The 16,281-nt window shown below is 41.9% G+C and overlaps 1 protein-coding gene across 1 annotated transcript; it reads right to left on the bottom strand.

Annotated features, from left to right (window-relative positions):
* Positions 1-4,292: 4,292 nt before the first annotated feature.
* CCN3 (cellular communication network factor 3) lies at positions 4,293-12,412 on the bottom strand. The gene is made up of 5 exons (XM_003903104.2): positions 12,098-12,412; positions 11,743-11,968; positions 10,406-10,657; positions 9,363-9,577; positions 4,293-5,891 (listed from the first exon to the last, which is right to left on the bottom strand). The coding sequence occupies exons 1-5, from the start codon at positions 12,179-12,181 to the stop codon at positions 5,595-5,597; spliced, it is 1,074 nt and encodes a 357-aa protein (XP_003903153.1). The 5' UTR covers positions 12,182-12,412; the 3' UTR covers positions 4,293-5,594.
* Positions 12,413-16,281: the final 3,869 nt, after the last annotated feature.

The following is a 16,281-nucleotide window of genomic DNA, read 5'->3' as shown; positions in this document are numbered from 1 at the left end:
TGAGAAGCTATTGAAACTTTGGCCTGAAATGTTGGGGTTTTGCTGCTAGATGGTTAGGTAATAAGTGTTCAGTCTGTTTAGCTGTTTGGAATGCTGTGCTGAACAACCTTGAGAAGCACTGTGTAAAACAGTGGTGAGAAAACTAGACAAGGTCCTTGCTTTCATGGAGCTTAGGGTTTAGTGGGAAACACATATGCAAACAAGTAACAGAGATATGGTGTTTCAGCTGCTATGATAGTAATTGTTACAAAGAGCAGTTGGGTACAAAAGAGGGTGGGTCAGGCCTGTTGTAGTCAAAAGGGTGCTGGTGAAGAAGGCTTCTTAGGGAAGGTGAACTTAAAGTGGATTCTTGAACCATGAAATGGAATTTGGGTAGATAACATGGCACAGTCAATATGATCCTTGTGGTCTTTATCCTCTTTTCTGGGGGCTGTGATTTTCTACAAATTACTGGGGAAGAGTCTCATTGCTCAACTTTCAGAGGAGCTAGAATGCCCACTTACTGGCATCTCCTGTATCAAAGTCCTCCCAGGATCTTGTAGGTGGCCTTGCTTCAGCAGGACAAACCTGGGTCAGCTTGGAGCATACTGACCCATATTTAACCCAAGCTAAGAACTTTATAACTTCTTCCAAACTTCTGATTCTATGCTACAAGCAGAGTCTGGTTCTCAGATTTGGCTAATAAAATATAAGTCCAAGCCACATTTTCTGCTTGGATTATAAAATATTTGTTGCCAAGTTCCTTCCAGTAGGACCTGTGGGCTGTTCATTCTGTGAAACCTTGTCATTTGAATGGAATTGTATACTGGGCTGAAATTCAGACCTTTGTTTTTTTGTCCTAAGGAGAAAGACACACATTCTTTAGGAAGACTGGTACAACATTGCCATCCTTACCCTTTGCATCTCCTGATTATCCCCAGAACAGCTGGCCTAATGTAACAGTAATTCACGGTCCTCAGCTGGAAGGCTGCAGATAATCCTTCATTATTCAGAGTTTAGCAAGTGCCAGCGGCATTATTGAAGTAGTAATTGAATTTTGTGAACCCTCTGTGGTCCAGACAACATAAGAATGCCTGCAAGAACTGTGCAGTGTGGTTAAGATGAATACATTTCCAACAATATTGGATCGTCAAACTAAACCCTATAGCCCATAGCCAAAAGGACATACTGTTTTGATGATTTGACTTGTGATGTTGAACATTTTGGAGTGAAACCCATTTGGAAACATGACAACATGTACCTACAAGGAAGACATTGTGAGGGAAATCTAGTACTGCCCAGAAATCTCCATCAAAGCTTCATTGACAATCTCATCAAGTGCAGATATGTATGTAACAAATTAGCTCTTTGTATAGTTAAAGATTTTCTTACCTCATTGTTGAATTGAATCTTTGTGTGGAAAAAGAAAAGAAAAATCTCCAAGTAATTTTCATTGAAATGTGAGTTATCACTACACCAGCAATTAAGTGCTTTCAAAATTTGACATTCACAGAATGATCTCAACAGTCTCACTGCTTTGCAATGCTGTTACTAAAAGAGAACATTTATAGTTTGGGAAAATAGCACAAAAATGAAACTGTTGGAATTGTTTTGGTTGCTGAAAATACACTTGGCCTCAGCGTCTGTGGCACTGTGTAAAGGAAAGAGCTTTGGCTCTGAGCTCAGACAGACCCTGAGTTTGAATCCTAGCTCCTTCATTTACTGTGTCCTTAATAGGTCATTAACTTCTTTGAGTTTCTTCATCTTTCCATGTAAAAATGAGGTCAATAATGTCTACCTTTGAACTTTAAATGCTTGGCTCTACTAAATACTTATATCAACATCTGCCGTTTGCAGACCTAATGTGTGCCAGGCACAGTCAAATGCTTATGAATATATATTATAATACTATGAGGTTGATATTTAGGGTGACCAACTTCTCCCAGTTTGCCTGGGACTGCCCTGATTTTATAACTGAAAAGTCCTGACTCCTAAAACAAGATAAACTGGAGCAGTTGGTCACCCTATCCATACATGGTCTCATGTTACAGATGTGAAAACTGAGTTCCAGAGGCTGTGCAGAGCGCCTGGTATCCTATAGCTGGGAAAGAGTAAGCCTGGCATTCAGACCCAGACTTGGATAATTCTCAAGCTTGTGCTCTTTCTGCAGCCCTAAACTCTGCTCAGTCAATGTTTCTTGCCTTGCTGTATTACTAGAACGTTCTGAAATTTGCAAGTATTTGTACATCACACCACATTTTCTGACTGCCTTTAATTTTAAATTCAGGAATGCATGCGTGTGTATTTATGTAAGTTAGAGAGCTCTCCAGGTGATAGTGATAATGAAAATGATAGCCTAACATTTTTTTCAAAGACCATTCTGCCTTCTGCCAATGCAGAGACCATTCATTCATATATTTATTCATTCATTCAACAGGTATGCACAGTGAGGTCTTACTGTGTGTCAGGGACTTGGGCAGATACAGAGAACTAAAATGCTGGCCTCAAGATACTCATAATGGGGTTATAGAGTATCAGTTGTAAATACTGTGAGAACTTTGATGATAGAGGCAAGTCCTGATACTCTTGCCCCTGCAAATACATCGTCTCCCACCTCTCCTCCCATTCTGTACTCTAGCCTCATGGATGGTCCTTAATACTCCCTGACACTGGTTTTGTTTTGTTTTGTTTTACAGTAGATGTTACATCTCACTGGAAGATTCTTTCTCTTTTGAAATGTCACCTCTTTAGAAAGAATTTCCTTGCCTCAAGCTAAATCAGCCACCCAGAAGTTTTCTATGTTATCACCCTGTTTTGATGATCTTCACAGATTTATTTATGCATTATTTGGAATTTACCTTCTTTGTTTGCTGCTTTTTTGCCTACCTTTCCCAACAGCATTATGTAAATTTTTGGAAGAAGAGAGAACGTGTTTATTTTTATTGTTTATTTTACTCATGGCTGTGTTCCCAGGATCTAAAACAATGCTAGGTACACAGAAGCAATCAGTAAGTAGTTTTTGAATGAACAGAGTGAATGACTTAACAAATGCTTTGACTGCTGGAAGGAGCAGCTATGTCTATATGAGTAAATAGAACTGCAAGGAGAACTGTGCTAGAAGGGACATAAGTCAGCCTTAATTTTTGTTTTTCTGGTGATAAAGGTAGTATATCCTCAGTTTAAAAAAGAAGTTGGTAAAGAAGTGACAGAAAAGAACAAAAATGAGACTAGCCTGATGTAATCACTAATCAGATTTTGTTACACGTTCTGTCCTAGGTCTCTTTTGATTCATGTTCATGGATACTTTTGAACAAAACCAAATCACTTTTTTCCTAGTTTCATGCCATTCTGGGGCATATTTTCATATATCTTTTCTTATATTCTCAGCTTGAAGATTGCTTTGTTTTTCATCTTAATGGATGAAAGATAGATCATCTTTGCAAGGATCCATGTGTTAGCAAGTAGAAAGTAAAAGGACTTTGGTTTGAATTCTAGATCCACCAGTTTCTTTTAACTTTTTTTTTTTTTTTTTTGGTTTCCTCATCCATAACATGGGTACATGAAGAATGCTTACTTCATAGAGCTATTGTGCCAGTTAAACAGCATAATGCAAGTGCAGCTCTTAGCACAATGTTGTTGTGCAATGCATGTTTACTGTCCTTGAAAATTTCATGTGAATAAACTCCTAAAAGGCAAAATTTCTTTCTAATCCATCTTTAAGGACAAACGGAAACTAGCTAAAGAGAGGGGCAGGAAGGAGGGGGCAGACCCCGGAAGTGAAGATGGTAATAGTAAAACTCTTATAAAAAGATCTTTCCTTACAAATTATAGAACTTGAGAGCCACACTGCATCAGCAAGAAGCTTCCAAACACAAAACTTCTATTACCTGTGACTCCGCCCACTGGGCAGCACAGTTTGTCATGCAACTCCCCATGATCAATGGAAATATGCTTTTCTGGGTACTTGGCAAAGTAATACTGATCAAGAAAGTGCTGGCCATTTAAGCTGTGCAGTTGGGAGGGTGGGATGCCCTTTGATTAGATAAGGAAGTCACAGAGCTGAATTTTGTTTGGTCAGATAACAAGTTTAAATTTCAATATATAGAGGTGTCTAGTGGGTCATCCAGAAAAAAGAGATCAGGGCTTGAGATGAGGGTCTCAGTAAGTAGTGTGGGGGCTAATTGAGGCTGATGGTGAGAAACATCTAACTCAGTAATATTGAGTTGTCTTTTGTTTCCCTTCTGACAAGAAGTCGTAAGCTCATCCAGAAATACTCATTTTGCTTTCAATAGATGCTATTGATTGATGTCTCATTTAATTCATACATTTTAATTTTATTTTCAGTAAACAACAATGTTCAACTTTTATGCGCCAAAGTAATGGAGCCGCACAGCAATAAAATTGTGTTTATTTAGTGATATCTGACAAGTAGAGAAACTGAACATAATATTTTACAAAATGTACAATTTATATTTTTATAAATACTTTAAAAGAGAGAAGTGGAACACGTGTGGTGGCATTAAAAGAATGTCTAGATTTAATTTTGCAGCCTACTTTGTAGCCTGACAAACCAGATACACATATGTATACACATAGATCTTGATCATGAGTTTTCATAATTATGGCCCAAGGATAAGTCTTGGGCGTGTCTACAGTAATTCCAAACTCCCATAAAATGTGTGGTCTCTCACCACCAGTCATGTTGATTTTGCTCTTTTTTTCTCAAAATTCCACAAAATGCACATTTGAAACAGCCATCAGAGGATGTAAGCAAGTGTTTTGGGCCTCAGTTTACTTATCAGTGAGATGAGAGAATCCTTGCTAATACGGTCTGTTTCTGCTAAATTAAAAAACTTGGGGGCCTCAGCCGCTTCCAATATATAAATATCTGAGGGCTGTGAGGGACCAGTCATCTTTGTATTGGGAGTTTTCTGTTTAGCTTCTTTCTATTGGAAAGGAGTCAATGTGTCTTAAATGGAGAAAGCTTATGACACAAGTCCACTTAGCCAACATATCATTACTGTAGATACAACATGTTTCCTAGTGTAAAACTAAACAGAAAATTAATAGTCATCTCTGAACGTCACATTGAAGAGCTGTATGTTTCCTTGGATCTGGAGCTTAGAAGTTCGGAGCTGGTTTACCCAAAAAGGGAGCCAATAGAGAATCTTCCCATCAAACCTCAATATATGGTTGAAACACTTGTACAACATGTTCAGTATGATTCTAGACTTCACCGAGTCATTATAGTGACATTTTCTTGGAATTGCACTAGTGCACAACAAAATATGATGAGTGCGATGTGATACAGTCTACAAAGTAAATTATATACCTGTTTTCTTAAATTTATACAAATTTGCATTTGTAATAAAACCACAGGAAAGTAAGTCATTCCTAAGCCATATCCTGAGCTTACCTTGATTCCAAGTTTACAGTTAATTACATTTTTTTGTTAAATAAAAAGACAGCTATAAAGGTCCTCATATGATCACATTAGGAAATACATAGGATTCAAGGATGAAATCGTGATTCTTCATTACTTTTCTTATATTCCTTTGATGGTGGGTGGCGCAGCAGCTACAGGTGCTCTGTAGGTGTGCTTCTTGAGTGACAGGTTACATTTTCCCTCTGGTAGTCTTCAGCTCCAGCTCCTGGAGGAAGGCCTCATTATTCTTAGGACAGTTGGTGTGACAGGTGCAGGTCCCAATGACCATCACTGGTTTCTTGACTATTTGCCCTGGGGAGCACTGAAACTCTGCCTGGATGGTTTTGGTATTGTGGGGAGTGCAGCACCGACCATCACTGCAGACCCCACAGAACCTAGGCTTGTAGGTGTGCAGGCTGGTGCAGTTTTTGAATTGCAGGTGGATGGCTTTGAGTGATTTCTTGGTGCGGAGACACTTTTTTCCTTTCTAAGAAAGAAAAAAGAGGTGATGTTTTGAATGGCTACTATTCCTCTGAGGGACAATTTTAGAGTATGGAATTACGTGCTAGTTGCCCACCCAATATCTATTGGTCTTTCTTCTTTGCTATCAGAACATTAATTTTGCTTGAGCAATATAGTCAGCTAAAAATATTTGCTTCCACAGCCTATCTGGGACTTGGAATAACTTTGTGGCAAAGTTCTGGCCAAGGATACATAAGCCAAGGGAATCTGGGAAATCCTTTGTCCTTTGAGTAGGTACAATTCTTTATTGTTCCTATATGCATTTTCCTTTCTTCCTGGAATGTGAACACCTTGCCTAATTGTACATAATGGTCTTTTGACATTGAGGAGATGAGCATGAAGGTGAAAGCACATGTATAATAACAAAACCTATCTTTTAAGACACTATAACATGCTTTGGTGTCATTTTTAGCCAAATGAATTTTTACATGTGATACTGTTTGGCTCTCTGTGTTCCCACCCAAATCTCATCTCATATTGTAATTGCCATGTGTGAGAGGAGGGGCCTGCTGGGAGGTAATTAGATCATGGGGGCAGATTTTTCCCTTCCTGTTCTCATGGTAGTGAGTTCTCACAAGATCTGATGGTTTAAAAGTGTGGCACCTCCCCCTCTCGCTGTATCTCTCTCTCTCTCTCTCTCTCTCTCTCTCTCTCTCATGCTGCCATGTAAGATGTGCTTTGCTTCCCCTTCACCTACTGCCATGATTGTAAGTTTCCTGAGGTTTCCCCAGCCATGTGTAACTGTAAGTCAATTAAACATCTTTTCTTTATAAATTACCCAGTCTCAGGTAGTTCTTTACAGCAGTGTGAAAATGGACTAATACAATGTCTTATAAACAGAGTGGGTATAAATCTGGCATTATTTTATGTTTCCAACACTCTTCAGACATTAACTCAACCTTTTTAACAGTATTCATTCATACAAGGAATAATCATTCATAGAAAGAACAATTACCCATTTTACAGATGAAGAAACTGAGTCTCAAAGACCTAAAGGGATCAGAAAACATCTAATATTTGAATTTGTCTGATACAAAGCCCATTCTTTCTATTACATGATGACCTCAGGACATTTCAAGACATGGAATTTGCATGAAGGCAAATAAAGTGGAAAATGTATTCAAGATTGTATTAGTAATGATAAATGAAGAGGCCTAATATTGATAATTCAGCAAAGAATTGACTATGTTTTATTTCTTACTTTTTTTTTTTTTTTTGAGAGGGAGTCTTGCTCTGTCCCCCTGGCTGGAGTGCAGTGGTGCGATCTCGGCTCACTGCAAGCTCCGCCTTCCGGGTTCCTGCCATTCTCCTGCCTCAGCCTCCCAAGTAGCTGGGACTACAAGCACCTGCCACCGCGCCCGGCTAATTTTTTGTATTTTTAGTAGAGATGGGGTTTCACCGTGGTCTCGATCTCCTGACCTTGTGATCCGCCCACCTCGGCCTCCCAAAGTGCTGGGATTACAGGCGTGAGCCACCGCGCCTGGCTCTTACTTATATTTCTTCATCTACTAATTTCCTACAATTATCCACTGTTCACCTTCATAGGCATGACCCACAGCTTGTGGGGTGATTAGATGTGGAATTATCTTAAATCAGTGACTCTCAAACTTCAGTGCACATCAGAATCATCTAGAGGATTTCTTAAAACAAGCTGTCGGACCTTACACCATGAGTTTTGGATTCAGTACATCTGATGTGGGACCCACACCACAAATGTGCATTTTAACAACTTCTTAGATGATGCTGCTGGTGTGGGGACCACACTTTAAGAACCGCTGTCTTAGATTTAAGAATCTCTTGGAGACAAGGAAGTCATGATTGGTATTCTAGTACAATTTTTATAAAATATGTATACTATAAATAAACATCTTTAAAATAACATATCCAAGTATTAAAGAAGATGCAAATTACAAGAAAAAATACAAATTTTGCAAAAAGACACAATAGAAAAAGCCACATCTTGGAGGTATTAAATGGAAACATTTAATAAAGAAGTTGCTGTGCCATTGAAAATATTTAAGGACTTCTTGTTTCTTACATTTTTGTATTTAATATTTAGCATGTATTCTTGTCAGCACCCACAAAATGGTACAGGATAACAACATTCCTGTGTGTGTGTATGTGTTTGTATGTGAGACTGCTTATGTGAGTGAACCTACATGACTATGTTAGATGTATGTTTGAATTCCCCTGAGTGTGGGGAAGTGCATCTCCTAGGATATAATTTTAGGGATAAGGTGTTTCTAGGTGTTCTTTCTAAACTGGTGGAAGAAACATAAAGTTAGGATGGACCTCAAAAAATTATTTAGCTAAGCAGCCATATAACTAATGCAACCACTATGGACTCTTATTTTACCAGTACATAGAAATCATAAGTAATGGTGGCTACTGTTAACAGAGTACTTAATCTATACCCAGCATTTTGCAGATTCATTCTATTTAATCACCATGACAACTTAAGGTAGGTACTTTCAGCAGCCCCATTATGTGGGAGAAGGAATTGAGGCTGAGAAGTTAAGAAAATTGCCCAAGATTACATAGCTAGTTCATGTGGAAAGACAGAATTTGAAGCCAAGCTGTCTGGCTCCACAGTTATCCTCTTACGCACTAGATGATATTGCTTCAGTGTCAAGATATGTAAATCTTGAATTGCTAAGGACTGTTTTATTTTAGTCTTAGGTTTGTATAAGGATCCATATAATGGTTCAAATTGGGTATTGTATTTATCTGATGTAGGGCTCTGGTAACAAAGCCTGTGATGTCATCAGCAACCAATCAGAGCTTCTGATCTGTGCATCTCACATTCAGTGTTAACATACTGAGTTGATATAATTCCAGCAAAAAAAAATAAAAAGATATGTGCTGTTTTATTTGGCCCATATTGCCTTATGCTGGCAAATGTATTATTTCCACTAGGTTTTTAAAAATACCAACAATAATTCCCAGACAGTCACTCACTTATTTATCAACAGTTGTTTATCACGCACACAGTATGTGCCAGGTAGAGAGCTGAGGACTGAGAGGTAAGACCCACATGGCCTCTACCCATACATATTGAACCTGACGAGTAAAGAGAACTGAGGTCAGAACTGACCAGTCTAGAATCAGTGGTGCTTGACAACTGGGTAGCCAGTTTTCTCCAGGAATGGTATGGGATTTGCTAGACCGTTCTCCATTGGGAAAAGCATTATAGTTATCTGGCCCCTCTCCCTCTTTACCTGAGGGTGTACTGTGAGTTGCCTGGAGTATTTCAATATGTTAAAGAGAAAAAAGAAGATAGGCCAGCTTCAGGAACCCCACTGCCTTTTCTCTGGGGTTGACTCCCAGTTACAGCTGCTCTCTCTGTCACAGAGTGACACAGTGACTTTCTGAAGCCCAGGCTACAAGGAGACAAGGCCATTACCTTCAGGATGGGAGGTTTCCTTCAGGCTCCTACCTTATCTGTTGGCTGCTCCGGCTCTTGTTCACAGGGCCGCACCATGCAGAGCCGAGTCTGTTTCAGCATCTCACATTGACGGTTCCTATTGGTGACCCGGGTGGAGAACCCCATACCACAGCTCTTAGAGCATGCCGTCCACTCTGTGGTCTGTTCAATGCAGTTGACACTTGAGTCAGAGACTTCTACTCCTAGGGTGGCTTCTGGTCTGTAAGCTATGGGATGTATAGATAAAGACAGCCATATTGGGTAAAATGTGAGGACTGGAAAGTGGTCCTTTTCAGCCATTATTAGAAAGTGGGTCTCATGCAACTCTGTACCTATTAAACACCCATGCTCCCAGGACACAGAACTGAATTTATTCATTTATTTATTTCTGGCATGACTGATAATGTCTGCCCTCAGCAATAGTATACAATTCTGGATACTGCTAATATAAGTAATCTGGCTAATGAATGGCTTCTGAAATAATCCTCTACTGTCTCTTGAGATTTTTTAAAAACTACTTCATTGATAAGAGAAAACAAAAAGAAGAATCAAAAAAAGGTCCTGAAGTGCCATCTGAGCCTTACTACAGCATGTGGAAAGATGATACTTTTCAGTGACACCTGTCCAGGGATGAGTAGCCTTCTTTAAGGAGGTTAATCATGAGACAGCCTAGGTAGTGTACAGGATTGAGAAAAGAAAGAGGATTTAAAATTTTGTCTTTGTAGTGCTAATGAGGGTCAAGTGGGATGGATTAAAATACAAGTAGTAGTCATCCACTAAGACAAAAATAAGACAAAAGAGTGAATTTGGGAGGTCCTCTTTAGGAGCAATTGCAGCAAACTTCTATAACTTAGTTTGAGTTTATAAATATGTTTGATCTAATGTCTACAAATGTGTTTGATCTCATGTGTTTGATCTCAGTGGGCAACCTGAAATCCACAACTGAATGGCCAAAAACAGGCCAGTTTCTCTTTTCAAATCCAAGAGATTGCAAATTCTTCATGTTTGTATTTACCCTCTACTATGACCAGCCCTAGGTATACTGAGTTTCTCACCTGCAAGAGTGAGGCCTCCCAGTGAATCCTCCTCATCTGGGCCACAGATCCACTTTTCACAGCACTCCCCAGGCACCTCAACTTTTCTTGGAGCTGGGCAGTTAGGCTCGGGCAGTAGCACGTCCAGCTGACAGCGAGGCACACAACCAATCTGCCCATCTCTGCAGGTGCACTGGAATTTGCAGCTTGGCTGAAATTTCTCTCCACTGCGGTAGATGACCCCATCGAACACACAGTTATCTCCCTCTACCGCTAGAATATTGGGGAAGCAAAGAGGAAAGCAAAGAGGAGGAGCAAAAACAAGAACACAATACAGTGAAGAAGCTATGTAAGATTTGGAGGACATGTTCCAAAACCCAAGTCCTTTTCCAGTTCAGGCAATCCAGTTTCTCATGTATCTACGGTAGAGTGATGTCCTCATGTAGGCCTCTCAGAGCAAGAGAAAACCTTCAAGATCATCTAGTCTTGTCACTCATTTTATGGATGAGGAAAGAGGTGTGCAACTGTGAAGTAATGTCCCCAAGGCCCCCTGGCCGTTGTTCCCAATGTTCAGTCATTTTGCAAGAACCTCCTTAGAGTTTCCTACTCCAGCAGCTTAGACTTAAAAAGAGAAAAAGTGTACTCTATATTTTCCAACAGGTTAGCTGATCAAATTGGGAAGGGCATTGAGATTCCTTGACACTCAAGCATAATAAATCGTCAGTAGCTTAGAGAGAAAAGTAAAAGCCCTCCTGTCCAGAAAGGAAGGGACAATCTCCAACTACAATGTTGTACCGTGTGAAAAATTGATCCCCGATTGATTACGTTTTAGAAGCCTGGATTGGCTAGTTGCCTGCATTTTATTTCACTTGCAGTCAGAGAAGGGTTTACATAGTTGTCCCAGGAGACTAGCATTTGCTTTGGTTCAAATGGGACAATTACAGGTGTGAAAACAAACCTGCTGGATTTTCCCCAACTGCAGTTTGGGAAACTGTGAGCGTGTGAGTAAACCCGAGCTTCCATCAGCCCCAAGTGGCCCCCTAGAAATGTCCGAAGGAAATGACTTCACTGGCCCTTAACTCTGCCTGGCTCCCCCTCTGCTTAGATTCTTGTCTAGGGAGCCAAGTGAGGAATGTCTTTCATCCCCAGGGCAGGTTTCCTTTCTGGCTCTGGCATTCCCCAAAGCCCCAAGTACTCCCCAAACCATGCCTGACACACAGTAAGTGCTCTATATATGTCACTTATTGCAATATTATTATTTGCTTATCGCCCTCTGGGAAGGGGAGGAAAAAAGAGAAGGGAGGAAGCAGCTTCAGTTAGCTGCAGAAGAGGTCAAACAGCAGAGGGGGCAGGATTACCCATGCAGATGCCAGTCTGGTTGCTGGGGTCTGCGCTGCGGTCACAGTAGAGGCCACTGCTCTCGTCGCACGGCTCCAGATCTGAGCAGCTCTCGCCACGCTGGCGGGCGCACACCGGACAGCAGGAGCAGCCGTCCAGCACCGCGCGCACCCCGGGGGCGCAGGTCGGCGGCGTCGTGGGGCACTGGCCCGGGCACTGGGGAGGGCAGCGCTGAGTCGCAGCGACCTGAAGGCAGGCGAGACAAGAAGGAGAAACCACTCAGCTGGGGTAGAAGACACAGAGAGCCCGGTGACCAAATGGGGGCCACCCAGGAAGGCAAAGTAACTTGGGGCATCTTAAGGGTGTGCCACTTACCTGTCCCAGGAGATGGAGAAGCAGGAAGGTCAGGCAAAGGCACTGCTTTCGGAGACAAAAGCTCGTGCTCTGCACACTCTGCATGCTCAGGCTTTCTCCTCTCGCTTTTACCAAACGAGACTTTCTTCGCTGTAGATTGGCACTGCTCGCCTTCCCCCTGGTCCGTCGCTTGCGGATCACGCCCAGCACCACCAGCACAGGTTTTATAGCGCGCTCCTGGGACGCGCGCAAGCCGGTTGGCTGCAGTGCAGGGAGGAGGGGGGAGATCGGCTGGGTGGGGAAGTGGAACGAACCCCGGGGTTGCCATGGCAATTGGCTGTGGGTGCTGCTCTCCTTAGGGCGCGGCGCCGGGGCCTGCGTGTGCCTGTGTGTGGCGACTGGCTTTTCCCAGAGCGTAGGGAGGGGCTGGGTGGAGTTCCGAGGCCAGGACCCAGGGCTCGCTCGAGCGCGTGGGAAGGAAACGCCCGTTTCCTCCTGGAAGTTGCTTCGCCTTCTCCCAGGACGAAGACACCACCACTCCCCACCATCCTCCTCCACCCTGACCGTTCCAACCAGGGCTGCAAGCGTGGGGTCCGCTTACGGGATGCCTGCAGTTTGGGGCCATCTGCGGGGGATTGGCAGAAGGCCCAGGGGTTTAGTCATGAGGGAAGCACATGCAAGTTTGTCACCGTTTAGGGCACTCATTGAATGTGTTGAGATGGAGGGGAGAGAAGCAAGGAAGGAAAGGAGAGAAAGAGGAGAAAGACAAAAGTGTGTGTGTGTGTGTGTGCGCGCGCGCGTGTGTGCGTGCATTGGGGGGAGGGGAGTGGCAGGGGGAAGGGAACCTAGAAAAAAATCGCTATGTCAGGAGTGGGGGGGATGCTATTGGCCAAATGGCAAAATTCTTTTGACTCTAATCCTTCTAGCTTCCCTGAGTCTAAGCCCCAAGATCCACAGGTTTGTTAGAAATAAAAGTAAAACACACACACACACACACACAAAAGAAAACATAAAATAAAACAAATCTTTTTGGCAGAAGAAAGCCTTGAAGCACCTGCTGTAGCCGATCAAATGTGAGATGGCACACCTGAAAGTTCAGAAACCTTTGAGAGTTTCCTAAGTGGGTTCAGTTCAGCCACCATCACCAGCATCAAAACCTCCTCCAGCCAGGGAAGAAGTGAGGAAGGAACTAACTTGACTTGGCTGACCCTTCAGCAAATCCAATCCCTCTCCCACCGAGCGTCTGCTTCCAAAAAATGATTGCTGGGGCATGCTTGTCATCTGTCATGGGAAAGAGAGAGCAGTTTTACTGCTCCAAAGGTGACATTGCTTGAAGGATTTAGAACAATTTCCCCCCATACTTCAACATTGCTGCTGCCCCTAGGAGAACTATGCCCAGCTCTTTTGAGGATAGCTACTTTGGAAAAAAAAAAAAAACAGAAAACAAAAAACACTTTTTAAGGAAAATTAGACAGGCCTGTGATGTAATTCCAGAGTTTAAAAAAGAAACAAATGGCCTCTACCTCATCTGTCCCCAGCATGAAGGAAATCAAAGGCAGCTTGCGGAAGGGGCCAGGTCTGCCTCTGCAACACCCGCAGATGATGAGGTCACCTCAAGCGCCTTCTAGATAATTCTCTCGGCAGCCTGAAATCGCTACGACACACTTCCAAGCCTCTAATAGTTCTGCTTTCTTTGAGGTAAATGAGACTGAGTAGTACTCCAAGTTAACTAGAGATGAAACAGTTCATTGGCACTCTTGAGTAGGACATTTACATACTCTTCAAATTGACAGGCTTTGGAGGGTGTAGGGTGAGAGAAGGGAGAGGATCAGGAAAAATAACTAATGGGTACCAGGCTTAATACCTGGGCGATGAAATAATCTGTGCAACAAATGTCCATGACACACATTTACCTGTGTAAACAAACCTGCACATATACCCCTGAACTTGAAATAAAAGTTTAAGAAAAAGATAAAAGAAAAAACAAACAAATGGATAGGTTTTATGAGCCATTTAGCCTAATGATGTCTCCACCTGGCTGCACATCAGAATCAACCAGCATGTATTTTGTTAAAAATACAGATTCCTAAGCCCCACTCTTGACCCACTCAGTAGGATTCTCGTGGTAGCTCTTGGTAGACAGCATTTTAATGTACTTTGAAATGGAGCAACTAGAAGCACTGCCAATGGGAAGGTAGAGAGCATTGGCCAAGTGTTCCAAGCATGAATAGAATGAGATAGAACAAGGAGAAATTGGCAACATGGAGATTGGGCTAGCTCTTCTTGGAAAGCGTGGGGTGGGGGTGGTGAGAGGGAAAATGTATCTTTAAGACAAGGATTAACATGTCAAGAAGTCACTACAAGTGTAACACTGCTACTCAGTTTTGATTGCAAGAGATGGAAACCAAACTTGAACTAGTTTTCACAAAAAGAGGACTTTACTGGAAGGATGCTGTGATGTTTCACATAGTGACAGCACGGGAATGGTGCAGGGAGGCCTCAGAGGCAACTGGGATCTAGAGAGAGGAGGGCCAACAGTATTACTTCCATATAAGCAAAAATGGTCCTTCCAATCTTCTTACTTTATGACCTTATCACCACAGAAGGAATGTCCCTCTCTCTTAGGCCCAACTTCAAAAGTTTCAGAAATGAAATTGGATGGGTTCACCGTGGACTAATCAATGGGGACAAGGAAGGTGAAGTATGGGGATTAGCTAGAACCTCATGGTTGGAATGGAGAGAAAGAGCAGTTCTCTTGGGAAAAAAGGACTGTTCCTTAAAAAGAAAGCAAGCTTGGCGAGCAAAACAATACATATCCACTCCATCATCTGCTGTAAATGCTGTAGGATGAGGCTCTTCATCTTAAAACAATTGTAAATTGAAAGTGAAACCATCTGATGATAATCATGTCATGTCATGCTTCACTGCCGCATAGTCTCTGAAATCCTTCATGCCGGGATAGATGTTATCTGCAGTGCAGGTCTGGGATGCCGAGCTTATCTCTTTGATCTCATAACTCATTGGATAATCATTATAGTCACACCATTTAATAATGGGGATATGGCTGGAGAAATGTGTCTTTGGGTGATTTCATTGTTGTGTGAACATCATGGAGTGTAGTTACACAGATGTGGATGGTGTAGCCTACTACACACCTAGCCTGTATGATACAGCCTATTGCTCCTAAGCTACAAACCTTTGCAGAATTTACTGTACTGAATACTGTAGGCAACTGTAATACAATGGTAAGTATTTGTGATTTAAACATATCTAAGCATAGAAAAGCTGCAGTAAAAATATGGTATAAAAGATAAAAAATTGTCCACCTGTATAGGACACTTACCGTGAATGGAGCTTGCAGTGGGTGTCAGTGAGTCAGTGGTGAGTGAATGTGAAGGCCTTGGACATAACTGTACACTACTATAGCCTTTATAAACACTATACTTAGGCTAAGCTGAATTTATTCAAAAATTTTCTTTTTCAATGATAAATTAACTTTAGCATATTGTAATTTTTTACTACATAAACTAAAATTTTTAACTTTTTGACTCTTTAGTAATAACACTTATCTTAAAACACAAATATATCATACAGATGTACACAAATATTTTCTTCATATCCATATTCTACAAGCTTTTGTTTTGAGACGGAGTCTCTCTCTGTCACCAGGCTGAAGTTCAGTGGTGCAATCTCCGCTCACTGCAACCTCTGCCTCCCTGGTTCAAGCAATTCTCCTGCCTCAGCCTCCCGAGTAGCTGGGACTACAGGCTCACATTGCCACACCCAGCTGATTTTTGTATTTTTAGTAGAGATGGGGTTTCACCATGTTGGCCAGGATGGTCTCAATCTCTTGACCTCATGATCCATCTGCCTCAGCCTCCCAAAGTGCTGGGGTTACAGGTGCGAGCCACTGCACGTGGCCTCTACAAGCTTTTTTCTAGTTTTAATATTTTTTGTTTTTGTAAAAAACTAACACACAAACATACATATTAGCCTAGGTCTACACAGGGTCAGGACCGTCAGTATCACTGTCTTCCACTCCACATCCTGTCCCACTGGTAGGTTGTCAGGGGGCACTAACATGCATGGAGATGTCATTTCTTCAGGTAATAATGCCTTCTTCTGAAATATTTCCTGAAGGACCTGCCTGAGACTGTTTTATAGTTAACTTTTTTTTTTTTTTTTTTTTTTTAATGAGGAGAAGA

This window comes from Papio anubis, chromosome 8, assembly GCF_008728515.1.
Source record: "Papio anubis isolate 15944 chromosome 8, Panubis1.0, whole genome shotgun sequence".
NCBI lineage: Eukaryota > Metazoa > Chordata > Mammalia > Primates > Cercopithecidae > Papio > Papio anubis.
The sequence above is the reverse complement of the archived record's forward strand: the minus strand, read 5'-3'. Positions and strand labels throughout refer to the sequence as shown.

Bases quoted from the DNA above. Each gene is read 5' to 3' on its own strand.
- CCN3 (XM_003903104.2), bottom strand. From the start codon at position 12,181: ATGCAGAGTGTGCAGAGCACGAGCTTTTGTCTCCGAAAGCAGTGCCTT. The intron at 10,658-11,742 runs GTAATCCTGCCC...CCAATATTCTAG, and splicing joins CCAGACTGGCATCTGCATGG to CGGTAGAGGGAGATAACTGT. The intron at 5,892-9,362 runs GTAGGAGCCTGA...TTTCTTTCTTAG, and splicing joins CGGAGCAGCCAACAGATAAG to AAAGGAAAAAAGTGTCTCCG.